The 19,711-nt window shown below is 44.3% G+C and overlaps 1 protein-coding gene across 5 annotated transcripts in view; it reads left to right on the top strand.

Annotated features, from left to right (window-relative positions):
- Nucleotides 1-19,711, top strand: part of KCNMB2 (potassium calcium-activated channel subfamily M regulatory beta subunit 2) — a 521,316-nt gene that overhangs the window by 415,475 nt on the left and 86,130 nt on the right. For 4 of the 5 annotated variants that reach the window (XM_083177718.1, XM_083177719.1, XM_083177722.1 and 1 more), the window contains one exon: nt 12,356-12,475. In XM_083177718.1, the coding sequence (XP_083033844.1) occupies nt 12,420-12,475 (56 nt within the window). In that variant the 5' untranslated portion in view covers nt 12,356-12,419. Of the gene's footprint in view, nt 1-10,188; nt 10,285-12,355; nt 12,476-19,711 lie in introns of all 5 variants that reach the window. The other variant, XM_083177721.1, reaches the window with a different exon arrangement.

The raw sequence follows: 19,711 nt of genomic DNA, 5'->3' as shown, positions 1-19,711 counted from the left end.
TACAATGTGCATAAGATATGACATACGATATGACGTCACAGCTGTACTACACTATACTATCTTATGCTTTCTAGCCAGAATTGGGTTGCATGCTCACCCGAGCAGCTCCCTGCCAGACGACCAGCGGGAGCGCGCATTGTACGTCGGATAGTGCGTACACACGGTAAGATATAGTGCACTATCTAGCATGCAATTCGAAACTAGCTAGATAGTGTGCTAGATTTTGCACTATATCTTACCGTGGGTACGCACCTTAAGACTCTACACCATGATGGCACTATAGGAACTGGCAATTTATTCATCAGCAGTATTTAGGGTTTTGCATTAGTGAATACCAGTTCACTGTTTTTACATGTATGTTATTGATTAAATGGTATTTTATTTTCTCCTAATTGGTTGATTTGGGTTGCGGTCAAAATACAGACGCCGGAATCCCGACCGCTGCAATGCCGGCACTTTGCCCCTCTATGGGTGTCCACGACACCCATAGAGGGAGAATAACATAGTGTGCCGAGCATAGCGAGGCACCGGGCCCGCTGCGTGTCTCATTCGGTAGCCACAGAAACAGGTAGCCAATCGCAAGGCGGCCTGTTGCTGCTCTCAGTATCAGTCAGACAGGAAGTGAATACCTGTCTGCTCTGAGGCTGAGCACAGAGGACTTGAGGTGGAGCGACAAGAAAAGCAGCAATGGCTGCCACATACACACATCCTGCAGCCTGTAACCCTAACCATACACAAACACACACTGCAGCCCATCTTTGGTACACACTGTTCCATTTTGAGTGTGTGTGTGGGGGGGGGGGGTCAATTTGTTTTGCACCTGGGCCCACAACACGCTAATCCTGCCTCTGGTAATTGCAGCTGTGATCCGATGAGCAGCTTGTGCACAAAGACGCAACCTTCAGATGCACAACGTACAATAAATCTCCTGAGTAAGTGTATGATCATGCAGCATGGCTATTGGAAATAAGATGGCAACAACATTTCTACTACGTGCTGGATTGCAGTGGCAAGCAGTGGCAAGCAGTGGCAAACGCATGAGTTTTAGAGGGGGGTATCCAAAAGTAATCCACAATCGATAACTCTGCAGCACATTGGAGTAAGTATGGGAGTCTGGGGGAGTGGTAACAGCCCTGAAAATTGGTCTTTTTATACACTGGATACTGTATGGAGTACAGTATTAATATTTAACAGTACGGATGATCAATAGTATAGGCTGTTTCAAACAAATAAAGTGGTCAGGAAATGTTTAAAATACAAAAATAACATACTAACATAATAGAACCAGTACTGGACTTTCTAAGCTCACAATCCCCCATTTCATAGTAAGGCTCCTGTCTCCTCCTCTTGGCAACTACTCTCTGGTCCATTGCGTTGTTTGCAAGTTCAGATTTCGAGTTCAGATTCACACATACAGTAAATGTGGCAGAATTAGCTGCTACACTGGATGATGTGGTGGCAGCTGTATTGATCAACAAGAAACCCCCTCGTGTTTGCCTATGGCAAGTTGCGAGACATCCCCGAAAAATGTGCATGTGTTTTTAAGTAGCCATGCAGCCGCCCTCACTGTGACCGTCCTCCCAGGATCATTATGGCACATGTACAGTGTTTAGGTGCATATGCAATGACAAACAATCACTCCCCTGGGTCTGACTTTGACATTGTTTCCATCCCTGAATCAGGCCCTGTGTACCCTCAGAAAGTTTACTGTAGCTCTATGAATCTACATTTTCCAGAAATGTATAATTTGGGGGATGATAAACTGAAATGCAGTGCATAACGTGGTCCTGGAGGGGTGGTGGATCATTTCCCTCTTAATTATCCCCCATTAGGCATTGTCAGGGCCAGTGATAGGGCTTTTGGCAAACTGTAATGCTCTTCTGTTAGTATTACTGTGCAGGGACAAAGTGGAGGTTGAACCATTACAGGTGGTGGACTTCTGTTCCACCCCATTACCCCCTTCCCCCCTCTCTCACACACACACACACACACACACTTTAACCCCTGTGGTACGATTTGCTTTATTGCAACTAGTTTAGCTTTCGCTATACAGGAATGCAGCATGCATAAGAACTAACTGTAATGAACTCATTACACATGGTTAAACATGCTTTATATGTAATTACATGTCTAGACTTACAGTACATGCAGTAGCTAATACAGAAAAGAATACCATATGATAAATGTATTTCATGCACTGATATATGCAAATGATGCAATACATGTTCTATTTTTAGCTTTTGAGAGACTATAATAAAAATGCATCACCAATATCTACATCACGTATCCTTATGCAAAAAGTTTCAGTACATGTTTCTATGGAAACCAAGAACATTAGTGATTCTTAAGCTTGGGAATTTATGAATCGTTTGGGTACAAATCAGAACAGCCCTTCACATTTACAAATATAGCTTACAAATATTTACATTTATTATGTTCTCCATTTCTGTATGATTCTTCAAAGTGATAACCTTATCTTACAATATATATATATATATATATATATATATATATATATATATATATATATATATACTGTATATATTTTTTCTGTTCAGCCCAGCACTCACTTGACTGTGTGCGTTGTACATGGGTGCCTCCTGGCACAATAGTTAAGTAGCGATGATAGAACAAACAGCGACACTCCAAAAAATAAAGTGTCAAAACATTTACTCTCCAACGTGTCGTGGTGTGAATACCCCTTTATCTGTACACCTTGCTGGGCCGAGGTCAAAGTCTGCGCCTTCCATCACTTCTATTACTACTAAACTCAAATGTTTTTTTGAGCACTACACTTTGTCTCACCCCATTATGTCACTGCATTGAGCACTGAAGAAAAGGAATAACATAGTGTGCCGAGCGTAGCGAGGCACCGGGTCCGCTGCGTGACTCATTTGGTAGCCACAGCAACAGGCCTGTGAGCCTTGAAACAGCACGTTGGCACTTGCAGTCGACATTGTGATATGTTCACCATTTAATACAAGATTGATTTATGAAGTCCGTGCAGTGCCGCCTATTTTCTTGTGTCTGAGTCTCTGGATGTCAGGCATACCTCCCAACTGTCCCGCTTTCCATGTCGGGGGGGGGTTAGTTGGGAGTACCCCCTTTCACCTATGAATGGTGGTGAAACTGGGGCGTGGCCTCACGGGAGCATCGCGAGTATAGGCCATGCCCCAAAATTTTTAGTCCCGCCTTCAGCATGCACAAGCGTCCCTACTCCTCCCTCCTCAAAGTTGGGAGGTATGTATAAGGTCTTTAGGTACTTATGTAGTAACTGGGCTGCCGATTTTGAAATCGGGTCCATCGCATCGCATCGCACCCGACCAAATCGCATGCGATGCGATGCGATGCGATGCGATGCGATGGACCCGATTTTTCCATAGGATTCAATGTTAAAATGGACTGAGTCCATTTTAACATGGAATTCAATGGGAAAAAGGGGTCCTTTTCATACCCCTACTATCCAAGTGGGCATGGAGTTGGATATAAACCTGTGGCGAGCGTAGCGAGCCACTGAGCCCGAAGCGTGGCGAGCGTAGCGAGCCCCGCGAGGGGACACAGAATACCGTCCCCTCGCGGGGCTCGCTTCGCTCGCCACGCTTCGGGCTCGGTGGCTCGCTACGCTCGCCACAGGTTTATATCCAACTCCATGCCCACTTGGATAGTAGGGGTATGAAAAGGACCCCTTTTTCCCATTGAATTTCATGTTAAAATGGACTCAGTCCATTTTAACATTGAATCCTATGGAAAAATCGGGTCATCGCATCGCATCGCATCGTATGCGATGCGATGCGATATCGCATCGCATCGCATCTGATTGTATGCCTTAACTTAAGGCATACAATCAAAAAATCGGCAGCCCAGATACTACATAAGTACCGGTCTTTATATATATATATATATATATAGACGTTCTTGCAATAACGTGGCACTCCAGACAGTTTCCAACTTGTAATTAATTTTTTATTGAAGCATCTCGGCAACGTTTCAATACATCAGTATTATCATCAGGCTCAATCATAAAACAACACCAGCACTCTTATATACCCCCCATGTGGACCCTGCGTCAGGAGGACGGCCACAAGTACTGCCCCCTAGACTCAGCTGTGTGAATCAAACAAGTTCACGCTGAATTGCTTCCCTCAACTACGTGGGTTACCATCCTACGTGTCCTCCCATTATCGTGCAACATAATAAATACAAAAAACATATATATAGCAATACAAGAAAATCAACCATAATCAAGAAGCATATAAAGAGTATTCATACACTACCGCTAACCTAATCTTTATTTTTTGAAAAACCATAGATTGCACAGAGAATCGTTCACTATAATCGTTATATCGATGATTTACTCAATTTGTGGGAGGGACCTCCAGAGAGTCTCACTGTTAGAGAGTCAAAATTCGAGTGATAGCCCCATTAAATTCACCTACACTCACAGTGATCAAGAGGTGCATTTTCTCGATGTACTTATTAAATTACAAGATGGTATCATTTCTACATGTCTTTTTTCTAAACCTACTGATAGGAATAATTTGTTAGAATATAGCAGCTGTCACCCTAGAACCACAATACGCAGTTTGCCTTACTCTCAATTACTCCGGTTAAGACGGATTGTATCCGACCCCGTAGTGGCATCCACACAAATGGATGAAATGATTATACGATTCCTGCAGAGGGGTTACCCAGCTGCAGAATTGGAGGCAACCAAAATTAAAGTAATGGCACTTTCCCGGTATGACCTGCTAAAGTCTACCAGAACAGAGGATGAGATGAGGGACCGGTTACCATGGGTAACCACATATAATCATCATAGTCCCATGGCTACTAGAATTATTAAAAAACATTGGCCTGTGGTTCAGGCAGATCCGCAATTAGGGTTATCGCAGACAGCAATACTACCTAGTTTTAAATGATCTAAGAGTATTAGAGATGTATTGGTTAAATCTGAGGCATCGGGATTTACCCCGCTGAGACAATCCACAAGGGTTGGTTGCGTGAGATGTATTTGTACCACGTGTAGTTTCCTTATCCCTGGATCCTCGTTCAATCATCCCCATACTGGGGTTTCTATTCCTATTAGGCACTTGCTTACGTGTAATACTCCGTTTACAGTGTATCAAATCATTTGTCCTTGTGGTTTGTCTTACATAGGGAAAACAGAACGCCCATTCAAAGAGCGGATGACAGCTCACAGATCCTCTATCCGCAAAGCATTAGAAAAAGGCAGTAGCGATCAACCTGTTTCTAGACATTTCTTAACAGCCAAACATAGCTTAGCTTCCTTGAAATAAAGGATGATTGATCACATACCAGCCTCCATTCGGGGGGGGGGGGGGGATCGTGGCCTTCAATTGTCAAAATGTGAGGCGAGATGGATCGCCAGATTGGGTACAGTAGCCCCTAGAGGGTTAAATGAATATTATGGTATCAGTGTCTTATTGTAATGGATATATATATATATGTTGATCAGGGACGTGCAGTCAGGGGAGGCAGGGGAGGCAGGGGAGGCAGTGCCTCCCCTGTCGTTAGTGATGAACATAAAAAAAAAATACAAAGAAAATACTTATGACACATATTATGTGTCATAAGTATATGCTTTATATTAGTCTAATACTTTTTACCACATCACGGAGGCACCTATAGCGGTGCCTCCGACTGACCATGTTAAAGGATTTTGCGGTGATTTTTCGGAGATGACTGCGGTGTGTTGGTGACATACAGCGACAGACCTGGGGGAGCTAACTGGCAATGGTGGGTGTGTGTATGAGTATGTATGTGTGTGTGAGTGAGTCTGTAACTGTGGTAATGCTGGTTTGTGTGTGTGTGTAGGGAACTGTGGTACTGTGGCAATAGTGGTGTGTGTGTGTGTGTGTGTGTACTGGTAATGGTGGTGTGTGTGTATCAGTCAGTCTTGCAGGAGGGAACTGTGGTACTGCTGGTAATGTGGCAATAGTAGGGTGTGTGTATATTTACATATATATTTATATTTATTATACACACACACATATGAAGCTCAATAACAGGCAGCACCCACAGGGCTTGTAATGTGAAGATTTTTTTATAATCTGAAGTATTTATATGGGTTGGTTATAAAAAACAGGAGCTTGGGATGCCGGTGGTCAGAAAACTGACAGTGGTGTCCCGAGGCGCACAATCCTGACACCTCCCCACCCTCCTAACCCCAACCGTCCCTACCTGCAGCCTAAGTCTAACAACCCCGCAAGCAGCCTAACCCTAACACCCCCTTAGTTCCTAGTCACACCTCCTTTCTTAGTGAATTACCCTATTCCCCCTTGGCGAGTGTATAAGGGACGATTCTCCACAACCCCCTAAATACACATACCTGGCAACTGCACAGTGGATCGCCCTTCTACCCACGCACCAACTGCAGTGCGGGCGGGCCTCCACACTCCTATCCTTAGATGCCTGCTACAGGGCAGACGACCCTCCGCTTTCCTCTCCCCAAACCAGGGCGGACCTCTGCACCTCTCTCTCCAGCTGCAGAGTGGGCATCTCTCCGTACTCCTCTTCCCAACCACTGGCTGAAAAGCGGATGGCCTTCTCCAGGAAAAGGCTGGAGCCATAGAGGACCGTGGCAATAAGGCAATGGTCTGGTGAGTAACATAGGGGTGCGGTCGGGTATCCATAATCTTTGCTACAGCTAATCTACACTCACTCACTCTCCCTATTCACTACATTTGTCTCCACTGCTCACTACAAAAGGTCCCTACAACTACAATTACTGCTCCCTACACTTGCCCCCACTACTCCCTACACCTGCTCTTACTGTTCCCTCACAAATTACACACGACACATAAATAAAAACCACGCAATGAGGCATTCTGTGTATAAGGTGTATTACTTGCCTCCTACTTTAAGGACAAGATTGATAACATCCGAGATGAAATGGTATGCTCCACAATCTCTAACCCTTTTTCTGCCACACCTGAACCCTCTGGCACTTTCTCTTCGTTTGAGCCCACAAATGAAAAGGAAGTATCCGCACTCTTCTTATCCTCCTACTCTACTACCTCTCCTCTTGATCCTATACCTGCACAAGTCATTAAAAATCTATCTCCTGTGCTTATTCCAACCTTAACTAAAATCTGCAATCTCTCTCTTGCTACTGGTACTTTTCCATCTCTGCTCAAACATGCAACGATTACTCCCATTCTGAAAAAACACAATTCTGACCCTAACTCTCTCTCTAACTATCGTCCTATCTCTCAGCTCCCATGCCTCTCCAAGCTACTCGAGAGACTTGTCTACTCTCGCCTAACAAACTTTCTTAACTCCAACACCATATTAGACACGCTTCAGTCAGGCTTTCGCTCTCAACACTCCACTGAGACAGCACTGACTAAAGTGGTGAATGATCTGGTAACAGCTAAGTCTAAAGACCATTACTCACTGCTTATTCTTCTAGATCTTTCTGCTGCGTTTGACACTGTGGATCACACTCTCCTTTTACAAACACTACACTCACTAGGTCTTAATGATACAGCCCTTTCCTGGTTCACATCTTACCTATCTGATCGCTCTTTCAGTGTTCGCTTCTCTAACTCTACTTCCTCTTCACTACCTCTGTCAGTCGGAGTTCCGCAAGGCTCAGTCTTAGGTCCTCTGCTTTTCTCAATCTATACCTCCTCGCTTGGCAAACTAATCAGCTCCTTCGGATTTCAGTATCACTTATATGCGGATGATACTCAAATCTATCTATCAACCTCAGAGTTGTCACCAGTGGTTTTGGGCCGAGTCTCTGAATGTCTCTCTGCCATCTCACTTTGGATGTCTTCTCGCCAACTCAAACTCAATATTTCCAAAACTGAATTACTTATATTCCCGCCAACTAAGAACAGTTACCATCCTGATATCTCCATCACTGTTGACAACTCGACAATCTACCCTACCCAACAAGCTCGTTGCTTAGGGGTCACCCTCGACTCTGACCTGTCCTTTGTTCCCCACATTCAATCTGTCTCCAAATCATGTTACATGCATCTAAAAAACATATCCAAAATACGACCATATCTCACACAAGACACTAGTAAATCTCTTATCCATGCACTCATTATATCCCGCATTGATTATTGCAATAGTCTCCTAACTGGACTTCCCAAGAACAGACTCTCACCACTGCAATCCATTTTAAATGCTGCTGCTAGGCTGATCTTCCTTGCAAGACGCTCATCGTCTGCTGATCCGCTCTGCCAGTCCCTCCATTGGTTGCCTGTATATTACCATATTCAATATAAAACACTTCTACTTGCATATAAAGCTATTAACCATACTGCACCAGCATATATCTCTGCACTTATCACACAATATCTCCCATCTCGACCACTCCGCTCTGCACAAGATTTGCGTCTCTCATCTGAGCGGATCACTAGCTCCCATTCACTATTACAGGACTTTCATCGGCTGCTCCCATCCTATGGAATTCCCTTCCATGCACAATTAGACTCTCCACTAGCCTCCAAACTTTCAAGAGTTCCCTGAAAACTCACCTCTTCAGGCAAGCCTATCATATTTAAGTTCTACACGCATAACCCTCTGAGGCACTTATGTATTATATAGCTTCCCTTCTGGACTTGTAACTTGTTGGGACTGCTATGCTTTTACTGATGCCTGTCCTTGTGTTTCCCTCCTATATCCCTATAGATTGTAAGCTTGCAGCAGGGCCCTCCTACCTCCAAGTCTGTCTGTTGTTACCCAGTTTGTTTTATCACTGTTTACTATTGTAAAGCGCAACGGAATCTGCTGCACTATATAAGAAACTGCAAATAAATAAATAAATTACTGTTGCGTACTGCGTATAAATGGTAAACTGTGAGCGCAGTGGCATAACTACCACAGATGCAGGGGATGCAGCTGCTATGGCATCCTTGATGATTGTAGGACCCACCGCTCGCTGTACCAAGTCATGCTACTGCCAGTGCCTCACCAACCACTGACCTCACCGCACGTCACTGATGTTGATCAAATGTGACGTTGTAGAGTTTCATATAGTCTAATCTGCTGTGTATATTTATGTTGTAATTTTGTATTCACATTATTATTTTTCTTTTGTTGCTATTATGATTATGCAATACATATGTAATTAGTGTGTTTAGGTTAGCGGCCCCATTATTAGGTCTGTGAAGTGTATGAATACTTTTTATATGTTTCTTGATTATGGTTGATTTTCTTGTATTGCTATATATATGTTTTTTGTATTTATTATGTTGCACGATAATGGGAGGACACGTAGGATGGTAACCCACGTAGTTGTGGGAAGCTATTCGGCGTGAACTCGTTTGATTCACACAGCTGAGTCTAGGGGGCGGTACTTGTGGCCGTCCTCCTGACGCAGGGTCCACATGGGGGGTATATAAGAGTGCTGGTGTTGTTTTATGATTGAGCCTGATGATAATACTGATGTAATGAAACGTTGCCGAGATGCTTCAATAAAAAATTTATTACAAGTTGGAAACTGTCTCTGGAGTGCCGCGTTATTGCAAGAACGTCTACATACCCCCTGGACGAGGGCACCCGACGAGAAATACAGATCCGGTGGTTGTGCCCGGCCATCCGAAGTATATATATATATATATATATATCATCTTATGCCGGCACTCTGAATTCGCAGCTGCTCCGGTGCCATATCCATAGTAATGTGTAGATCCCCAACAAGAAGGCACTCGGAGACTGTATAGTGAAAAATATTTCTGTACCACCTACAGCAGACAAGTTCTGAGGACGGGAGCACACTCCCGAAAGTACTAAACCTTTGATTACAGAAATATTTTTCACTATACAGTCTCCGAGTGCCTTCTTGTTGGGGATCTATATATATAGAGAGAGAGAGAGAGTTCCTCTGACTGTCGCTGTTTGTTTTCTACATATCTCTCTCTCTCTCTCTCTCTATATATATATATATATATATATATATATATATATATATATATATATATATGACAACAAATCTACAAAATTGCGCTATTAAAATACAATTTTCAGTGGTCGCTGCTGACACTCTATCCCCTGCTAGTTGGGATAGAAAACACCAAACCACACCTACAATAGTGTCCTCAGCGCCCTCAATCAGTAATGTCCATCATACATTTCAATACATAAAATATATAGTAAAAAATACACTTGTAGTAGTTCTTTTATAAGAAGCTTTTTTCTTTTTATTTTCAGTATATGTGACCAATACCCAACGCGTTTCGTCTCGTTAGAGACTTCATCAGGGGTTCATGATCTTAGAACTAAACTTTGACCCTTCGGGGTCCAAAGGTGAGAATATCACAATTCAGAAAAAAGGACCGTATTTAGTGTCCAGTTGAAACACCTCAGATGATGATGGGTGTAGCAGAAGCCTTCTTATGATCTCAAAACAGTATGATACTTATATACTCTGATGTTTTGACAGTTTTTATATATTTAAGAGTTGGAAACCTAATAGGGCAATTTCTCCTTATATTCCACAGTCCAATTGTATTATATCCAGGAAAACAGGATTTTTATTCCCTGTGTCTGTGGGTGATGTGCGCTCCTAGGGATCCAAACTGCAAGTCTATATATAGATATATATATATATATATATATATATATAGATAGATAGATAGATAGATAGATAGATATAGTGTACAAACGAGGTGGCACTCAAAAAGGCTTTTTAAAGTGCATTTAGTGTCAAAAAGTGCATCATCAACGTTTCGGGGTTCAGGACCCCATCATCAGGACCCAGCACGTGGGTGTCTACTAATACATCTGAGAGGAATCTTTTAAAATGACTTATATCCAAATGTAGATGAGCCACAAAGCAGTTGATAAGAGCTTCTATACTTGGTAAAGAAAAGTTACAGATATGTTTCAGGGATTGTTCATCTATTGTGTTTTACACATAGTTCCATATATAACGCCACAAGACATCCATGTAGCCATAGCAATAATTGTGTTTTATCACCAACACTGGGAAATGGTGCTGATGACTCAATGTAAATGTATCTATCTCGCATTCCTTTTTTTCACAAAAAATGTAACAGCTACAGTACATTATGAGGACTAGATGACATGAGGGAGATTGCTAGACTAATCAGGAAGAGCGGGAGATTGCTGCTATTTCAGGGAGTCAACTGCAGAATGCAGGAGGGTAGGCAACTATGGTATAACGCCATCCTTATTTGACATTACTGGAACAGTTATCGTAGTAGAACAAGTCCAGCCATGAAACTTGCCACATATTCCCCAACACAAAACCAGCGTTATTGTTATAAAAACAATATAACACAATACAAATACCTGTAACTTTAAGTAGTGAGCGCTAAAAACAAAAAAGTTACAGTTACACTCTTTCACGCTTTCACCTAAGGGGCTTTGTGTTACCCTTCTTACTGTCACTTTTACTGGGAGCCGCTTTATAGCGCAATCCTCATCTGATTTCTAAACAATACAAACAATACAAATACCTGTCACCCACAGAGACATCACTTTTAAGACCGTAACAGACCATTGATAAGAAAACCTTGTTGAAAATTCAGTTTCTTTATGCAAGCTCTTAAAAAGAAACAAATATTACTACATCCACTGATATATCAGTAATGCTCATTTGAATTCATTATCAATCAAAGTAATTTATATACTGGGCCAAAATATTAAGCATACCTACTAGAAAGTTGTGAGAGGAACCTAATGGTTAAAAAAATAATCTGTAAGCAGTAAAGGAAACAAACCTTGGAACGTACACTGCTTGCATCAATGGACATTAGACATCATGGAACAGCAGCACCTGGCCAGGTTGCTAAGATTCTCTCCAGCAGTGTCAGGTGGGAGCTCAACTGCATTTGAAACAGCAGTGAGAATTAACCACGGGTTTGGTAGCAGATCACTGTAGACTGAATCACGCATCATGGACGCATATAATTATACTGGATACATTTCTGCTCTGGAGAAAAGAAACTAAATATAGAATAAAAACAGGAGAATTAAATAAAGCACAAAACTGTAGCATCGAAAACAACAATTTATTAAAAGCCTAGAGGATTATGACTTTATAACTAATATATATATATATATTTTTTTATCAGCAAACTCTACCACAGCAATAAGGGTGCCTTATCTTTCACTACTGGAAATGAATGGGATAAAATGAAAGCAAGTGATTAGTGCATTTAATTAAAGTTGCAGGGAGAGGTGGAGCTTCACTAATTTACATATCACTTGAAGTGCTCAGGGAAAGTGTCTCTATATTATTTGAATATTATCTATCTGGCAACATAAAAGTATTACTGAGAAGCCTACAGGCAATGGGCTCTCATTGTCATTATGTTCTTCAAATAAGTGACTCCAAGTATCCATCTCTCAGGTCGCTACGTCATTCCTCCAAGTCCACCACTGTCGGGAAAGGCAAAGTTGGAAAACACTCTAAGATGTTTATTTGGACCAGTGGCCGGTCCTCCTCATCATACAGACCAGATGAAAGAAGGTACGTGTTATTTAATCTCTGTTATTGTTCTTATATTGCAGTAGTTAAACTGATACATTGTAATGCTTTTTAAAATTGTATTACTTCATTCCTCTATGTTCCTTTGTATATTTTTAGTAGTCACTTATACTTGGCATTGCTGCTATTGTTGCTTGCTTGTGAGAACATGCATCTGAGTATATTTTCTGCTGCTTATTTTTCTTTAATTGTATACATACGCAAGTAATGCAGAATACATGCATTTATAACGCCAGGTCTGAGAGACAGTGCTGCAGCAGGAACCGTGCAGTGCTGGGGAGGTAGCGGGGTCCCTGTGGAGGATGGGCAGTCAGTGGCGGGCAGATGGGTAGCACTACTAGTTCCCATCTGCTACATGGACCCCGCCGCTGACTTCCCATCCGCCGCAGGCACACCGCCGCTGACTTCCCATCCGCCTCAGGGACCCCGCCGCTGACTGCAGTGACCAGCTGCCACAGGGATCCCCTGCCCGACCCCACTGCCTGCCACCACAACAGCAGCACCTTCTGTGGGGGCCCCTGATGTGTGGGGACCCTGGGGCGACGACCCCTGATGTGTGGGGGCCCTGGGGCGACCGCCCCTGTCACCCCATGCTTAATCCGGCACTGCAGATAGCAAAAGCCTAGTAAAGGTAATGATGTAAACACCTTTATGTACCACTGTAAAATGATTTTACTCAAACTATCATAGTTTTTTTTATGCACAAACTTATCAAACACACACTAATATACAGTATGTATATATATATATATATATATATATATATATAGTGTAGCTGTGGCGGCACTCTGACGGGCAATGCAGTCCCAAATAGGGATATCCAGTGAAACACGATCTGAGTACTACGGTGCCTTCCAACTTGAGCTCACAGCCGTGGGTCAAGGAAACATGCAAATGTAGAGACGGCGGCACTCGCAGAAAAGAAAAACACAAGGCAAGCTTGGTCTTTTACCAACGTTTCGTGGCTGGCGTCGCCACTTTATCAAGGTGCCAAAGAACAAGTGTACAAGTGAAAAAACTTACTTAAGTAGCCCTGGACTCGTTCGTGGCGCCCGGCGTCCGTCTCTGCAGCGTCTAATGATGACGTCATGTATCCACGGCAATTTGCATATATATATATATATATATATATATATATATATATATATATATATATATATATTAGATTCAGTACCTAAATATGATCAGAAGTAAAGAATACGCGTGATATACTTTATGTATATTTCTATCAACTACTGGATTTACATTCCTAAGGGATTGTCCTTATTCTGACGATGGTTATTATTTCCAATATATATGGCTAAATGTAATAGCGTAATATAATGTATTATATATGGCTTAATGTAATAGCCGGTGCTCTAACAGGGGACGAGCGCAAAGAAGCCCCTTGCGGGTTTCGCTGAGCTCGCCACGCTGCAGGCCCGGTGGCTCGCTACGATCACCACAGGTTATATTCTCCCTCCATCGGGGTCGTGGACCCCCACAAGGGAGAATAGCCCCTGTGAGTCGGGATCCCCCCTGTTGGAGCACCGACAGTCAGGATCCCAACGCCGGGATACTGACTGTCGGGATCCCCACTGTCGGAGTGTCATCTGGCACCACTTTGTGTGGACCTGATTATATAGCCACTAGAATTAAAGTGGCAAATGCAGTAGGTTTAACGCAAGATCGTGTTGTTTTTTCCTTAAAACAAATTATAGCTTTAGATCCAGCTGTTATATTGCAGGAATCATGCAGGGACCATCTAATCAGAGTGTATTATATTTGTGGTTAGTTATTCCAAAAATACCTGCAGTTTATTTTATACCTCTCAAACTTTTTAAATTGTGGAATCAGAACAATGTGCAACAAAGAAGGGGTTGTGTCATGGGGTATATACAGTATAACGCCTCTTAAAGTGCTGGAAACCCCCGGCACCGTTACCCTACTTTAAAACCACAGAGCAGCATCAGACGTCTACCCTGTTGGACAGAGGCCTCAAATCCGTGCAAATTCTGAGGTATGGACTGCCGTTGTATATGGAATGTCTGGTGGCATTCTCTTAAAAAATCATGAGTAATCTTGACTCAAAATGGATTTGAAGTATAATATGTACTGTAAATCATTTTTTGTTTAATATTATGAAGTATAGGCCTAATTTTCTCTTTACCTATGTATTCTTTAAGTATTGAATGAAACATTCATTGTAAATGTTATTCCGTATTAGGCACTGCACACTATTTCAACATAGTAATTTGAATATTTCACATCAAACAATTTAAATTTTCTATGATTTCACTGTATAAACACATAATTAGCTCTGTGCCCTTCCATTTTAGTGTACAAGCCTGCAGTGCTCTCTGTAGTAATGTCTGACAACAAAGAGGGCTGTACCTATTAAATTCCATTTCATTGTGTAAGGCTGATTGTTAAATGTGAGTTGGATGGCTTGAGGTAAAACACAGCATTTGAGAATAGCATGGTTCCTTTATGTCAAGATACTGTAGTTTTCTTATTAAAAAATTACAACTTTTTTTTTTGAGATTAGAGAAAAATACAATTTGGTCAATTTTGTTCTAGGATTACATAGATATACTCTGTATACAATAGTGTCTATCTAGTCAGCATATCACTAATGTAGCATACGTCAGCATTTCTATTTTTGGAAAGGCAGAGGTATCCAAGCTTCTCTCTGCATATGACCTCACCAATGTCATAGGGTTTGAACAAACAGCAAGCTTAGGACAGATTAGAAATGCTGAGTGTTGTAGTAATGAATCATGTGATGTGCTGTGATGAATCATGTGATGTGCTGTGATGAATCATGTGATCTAACCACATTACCAGAGTTAGAGATGGGCAAAATGGTTCACTGACTAGAGCTGGGATCCAGTAGTTCAGTCTGTTAAAAGATCCGCATCTTTTACGCGGGTCATCAACTCGCTCAGGGGCGCTGGAACGTTTTTAGGTTGGGGGGGGGCAAGATATAATCTCATTTTGGCGCCCCCTAAATTGCTATATGTTACCCCCTGATAGTTAATGAAATATGTTTTCATCAATAGTAATAGAGTAACAGAAAAACACTATAGTTTTATTAGTAACAAAATAACATAATGCAGAGTTAACATTAGGGAAATGATGCTTAACAAAAATATTTATGCAACTCTGTACCATTAGTAATTAGGGTTTGTCCCTATAACCCTCATATGTCCAGCACATGCCCTCACATCCCTCATATGTCCAGCACATGCCCCCACATCCCTCATATGCCCAGCACATGCCCCAAAATCCCTCATATGTCCAGCACATGCCCCCACATCCCTTATATGTCCAGCACATGCCCCCACATCCCTCATATGCCCAGCACATCCCCTCACATCCCTCATATGTCCAGCACATGCCCCCACATCCCTCATATGCCCAGCACATGCCCCCACATCCCTCATATGTCCAGCACATGCCCCCACATCCCTCATATGTCCAGCACATGCCCCCACATCCCTCATATGCCCAGCACATGACCCCACATCGCTCATATGTCCAGCACATGCCCCCACATCCCTCATATGCCCAGCACATGCCCCTACATCCCTCATATGTCCAGCACATGTCCCCACATCCCTCATATGTTCAGCACATGTCCCTATAACCCTCATTTGCCCAGAACATGTCCCCACACCACTCATATGCCCAGAACATCAATTGTTCACACACTCCCCATAACTTAATACATCCCCAATGTACATTAACTCAAATTGTGAGCAACTTTAGAGATCTCCTCAACTTACTTTTTTTGTTTTGCTGCCTGGATCCCTCCCATACACAGCAGGGCAGACACGCTGGCCGCAGCAGGATGGGGTTGGAGCGCGCTGGGGACCTGGATGCTGGATGCCATGCCCATGCGACGCTCGTCGCTGAAGCAGCAGGGAGGGGACTGAGTCTGACAGGGAGGACGGATGGAGAGACCCGGCGCAGCGGCGCCAGCGCGCATAGCACTGCAGGATATGTGAGTGTAGAAAAGACCTCACACATACATCAAGACACAGACGGGCCCCGGCCGGGCTCTGGGGCCCTTCAGATCGCCGGGGCCCGTCACACATGTCCCCCTTGACCCCCCCTGTCGCCGGCCCTGACAGCGCCCCCAGACAACGGTACTTTAGCACCTCAGTAATTTTGGGGGGGGCAAGCTGCCCCCTCGCCCCCCCCCCCCCCCGTTCCGGCGCCACTGAACTCGCTTTGAAAGAAGGGGTAATTTGACAATCATTTATTGCCATTTTTTTTTACTTTATTTTTTTTTTAAACAGTGACCTGAACAAATATGAACATACATGACAGAGTAAAACACTGATCGATGGCTGGGTGCAGAATCGCCATCGATGGCGTCTGCACCGATGGCCATCCCTAGCAGCAGCAGTCTTGTTATTCTTTCTTTCACTTGCAGTCGCAGCAATGTACTCAGTCTCCAGAGTTAGTACATCTCAGCTGCCACAGGTGGCAGTGCTGAGCTCAGGAAAATGCATTGTAATGAAAAACGAAACTGAAAGTAAAAGAACAACGGTTCACCTTTTTCTATACAGGATTTGACCAGCAGGTAACTGAAATAAATGCATATTGTGACAACTTCATACATATACATACATGTATTTGAAGTTGTCACAATATGCATTTATTTCAGTTACCTGCTGGTCAAATCCTGTATAGTGAACTGTGCTGTGAGATCTGAGCTCAGCTAATTAGTTACACCTGGTGAACCTCTCTTGCTGGGAAACTCTGTGTAAACTGAGCATGCTCAGCCTGTTGATTAATTCACCTGTGAGTTCCCTGTGCTTCCTATTAAAGGCAGTCTCTGGCAGACAGAAGCTGCCAGAGTATAGGTTCACACCAGCTCCAGCGTTCCAGTGCCTTGTCCTATTCCAGACTTCTGATTATAGCATCTGACCTCGGCTTGTTTCTGACCATTCTCTTGCCTAATCATCCGGTACCGTGTCCAGTGATTCCTGTGTATGACCTTGGCTTGTTCTGTGACCATCCTCCTGCCTGCTCCCTGTGTACCGCATCCTGTGCCTTCCTGTATATGACCCGGCCTGACTCTGACTAATCATTGCTGCATCCATTGGTATCGTTTCTGTCCACCTGTTACTGATCCAGCTTGACGACCACGCTCCATATTTCACAAGCTACCACCACTCATACAGGGAACCTAACCAGGGGGCCGCGACCGATGTGTCGGGTGCCGCAGAAGCACATATCCCACTTGGAGGGGTCACTGGCAGAAAACCCCCGGCACGGTTAGACTCCGCGCCCCTGTGTTAGGTCTAGCCAATCCCCGAGTGGTAGTGCACCCCAAGTTTGTGACAGAATATTCTGGCCCTAACTGAAATATGGAAGCTGTTAGTGGCATGTCTCATAAAGAACTCCTGGAACACCTGCTGGTCCGGGTTGACAAGCAAGGACAGGACCAAGCTCTGATTATGCAAAGTTTGCAGACTCTGCAGCAGCAAATGGACTTCGCTCCACCCTCTCCAACACCTGCTATATCAGATCCAGGCACTATTGGAGTGCTTCGCCAGCTAATACAGCAGTTACAGGGGCTGCTGGCCAATATCCTCACCCTTGTCACTAAGTTGCTTGGCGATTCCGCTATGGGTTTGGTACCTGCTAGACCCTTAGACTCCAGTCCAGGAACCCCATCGGCATATGCATCTGTGTCTTGTAAGGACAGGTTACTGAGTCGGCCCCGTCCTCAGCTGACAGATGAGGAATGCCAGCGGCGCAGGTCCTTGAACTTATGTTTCTATTGTGGAGCCCAGAACCATTTGATTGGGGATTGTTCCCTCCGTGAGGCCAGGATTAAGAGTACTGCTTCTATGCTCACTCTGGAAAAGTTCCGTGGTTATCTCTGGGGTCCAAGAACTAAGATCGTTTTACATAAAGACAGTTAAATTTTGGGCAAGCCACAAGAGGAGAGTCCAGTCGTCCAACCCCAAGAGGAGATCCTGTCGGTCCCAGCCCCAAGTGGGGGTCTGTACACATCCAGAGGCCCAAAGTCTCCAAACCCAACGGGGGTATTCCCAAGCATTTTGCCCCAGGAAGGGTTTCCAAGTGTTGTGCTCCAGAAGGGGCATCAAAGTGCTACACCCCAAGTGGATCCTCACAGCGTCGAGTTCCTAGAGGAATCTCAGAATAGTGAGCCCCAAGAAGGGATACAGAGTACTTCACCTCAGAAGAGGTCTCGGAGGGTAATTTCCCAGGAGGGTTCTCAAAGCTTCAAGCCACAGAAAGGGGTTCAGAGTGTCGTGCACCAGGAGGGGTCTCAGACTGTCAGGCTCCAAGCAGGGTCTCAGAGTACCACACCCCAAACAGGGTCTCTGAGCATTGCGCCCCAGGTGGGTTTCCTGAGCACTGCACCCCAAGAGGTGTCTCTGAAGGTGGTACCCCGAAAAGGGCTTCTGAATACATTACCCAAAGAGGACTCTCCGAGTGTTGCACCCCAAAAGGACCCTCTGGTCGTCACACCCAAGAAGGAGTCTCTGAGTGTGGCTTCCCAAGTGGGGCCACTGAGCACTTTGCCTCAAGAAGTGGCTCTGTACGTCACCCCAAGTGGGGGTTCCAAGTCTATCACCCCAAGTGGGGGTTCCGAGTCTATCACCCCAAGTGGGGGTTCCGAGTCTGTCACCCCAAGTGGGGGTTCCGAGTCTATCACTCCAAGTGGGGGTTCCGAGTCTGTCACCCCAAGTGGGGGTTCCGAGTCTGTCACCCCAAGTGGGGGTTCCGAGTCTGTCACCCCAAGTGGAAGTTCCGAGTCTGTCACCTTAGGTGGGGGTTCCGAGTCTGTCACCCCAAGTGGGGGTTCCGAATCCGTCACCCCAAGTGGGGGTTCCGAGTCCGTCACCCCAGGTGGGGGTTCCGAGTCTGTCACCCCAGGTGGGGGTTCCGAGTTAATCACCCAAGAAGGGTGTCCCCAGTTAATCACCCAAGATGGGGGTTCCGAGTTAATCACCTCAGAAGGGGATTCTGAATCAGTCACCCCAGAAGGAGGTTCCTAGTGCAGCACCCCAAGTAGGGGTTCCGAGCCAATCACCCCAGATGGGGGTTCCGAGTCCTTCACTCCAGACGGGAGTTCCGAGTATGTCACACCTGGTGGGGGTTCCAAGTCTGTCACTCCCAGTAGAGATCCATCTGCCCTTGCCTTCGGGCATGAGGACCCATCTGCCCTTGCCTCCGGGCATGAGGACCTAT

This window comes from Crinia signifera, chromosome 3 (assembly GCF_055691185.1).
Source record: "Crinia signifera chromosome 3, ASM5569118v1, whole genome shotgun sequence".
NCBI classification, from domain to species: Eukaryota; Metazoa; Chordata; class Amphibia; order Anura; family Myobatrachidae; genus Crinia; species Crinia signifera.
Note: the sequence above shows the minus strand (reverse complement) of the source record. Positions and strands in the feature narration are given on the sequence as shown.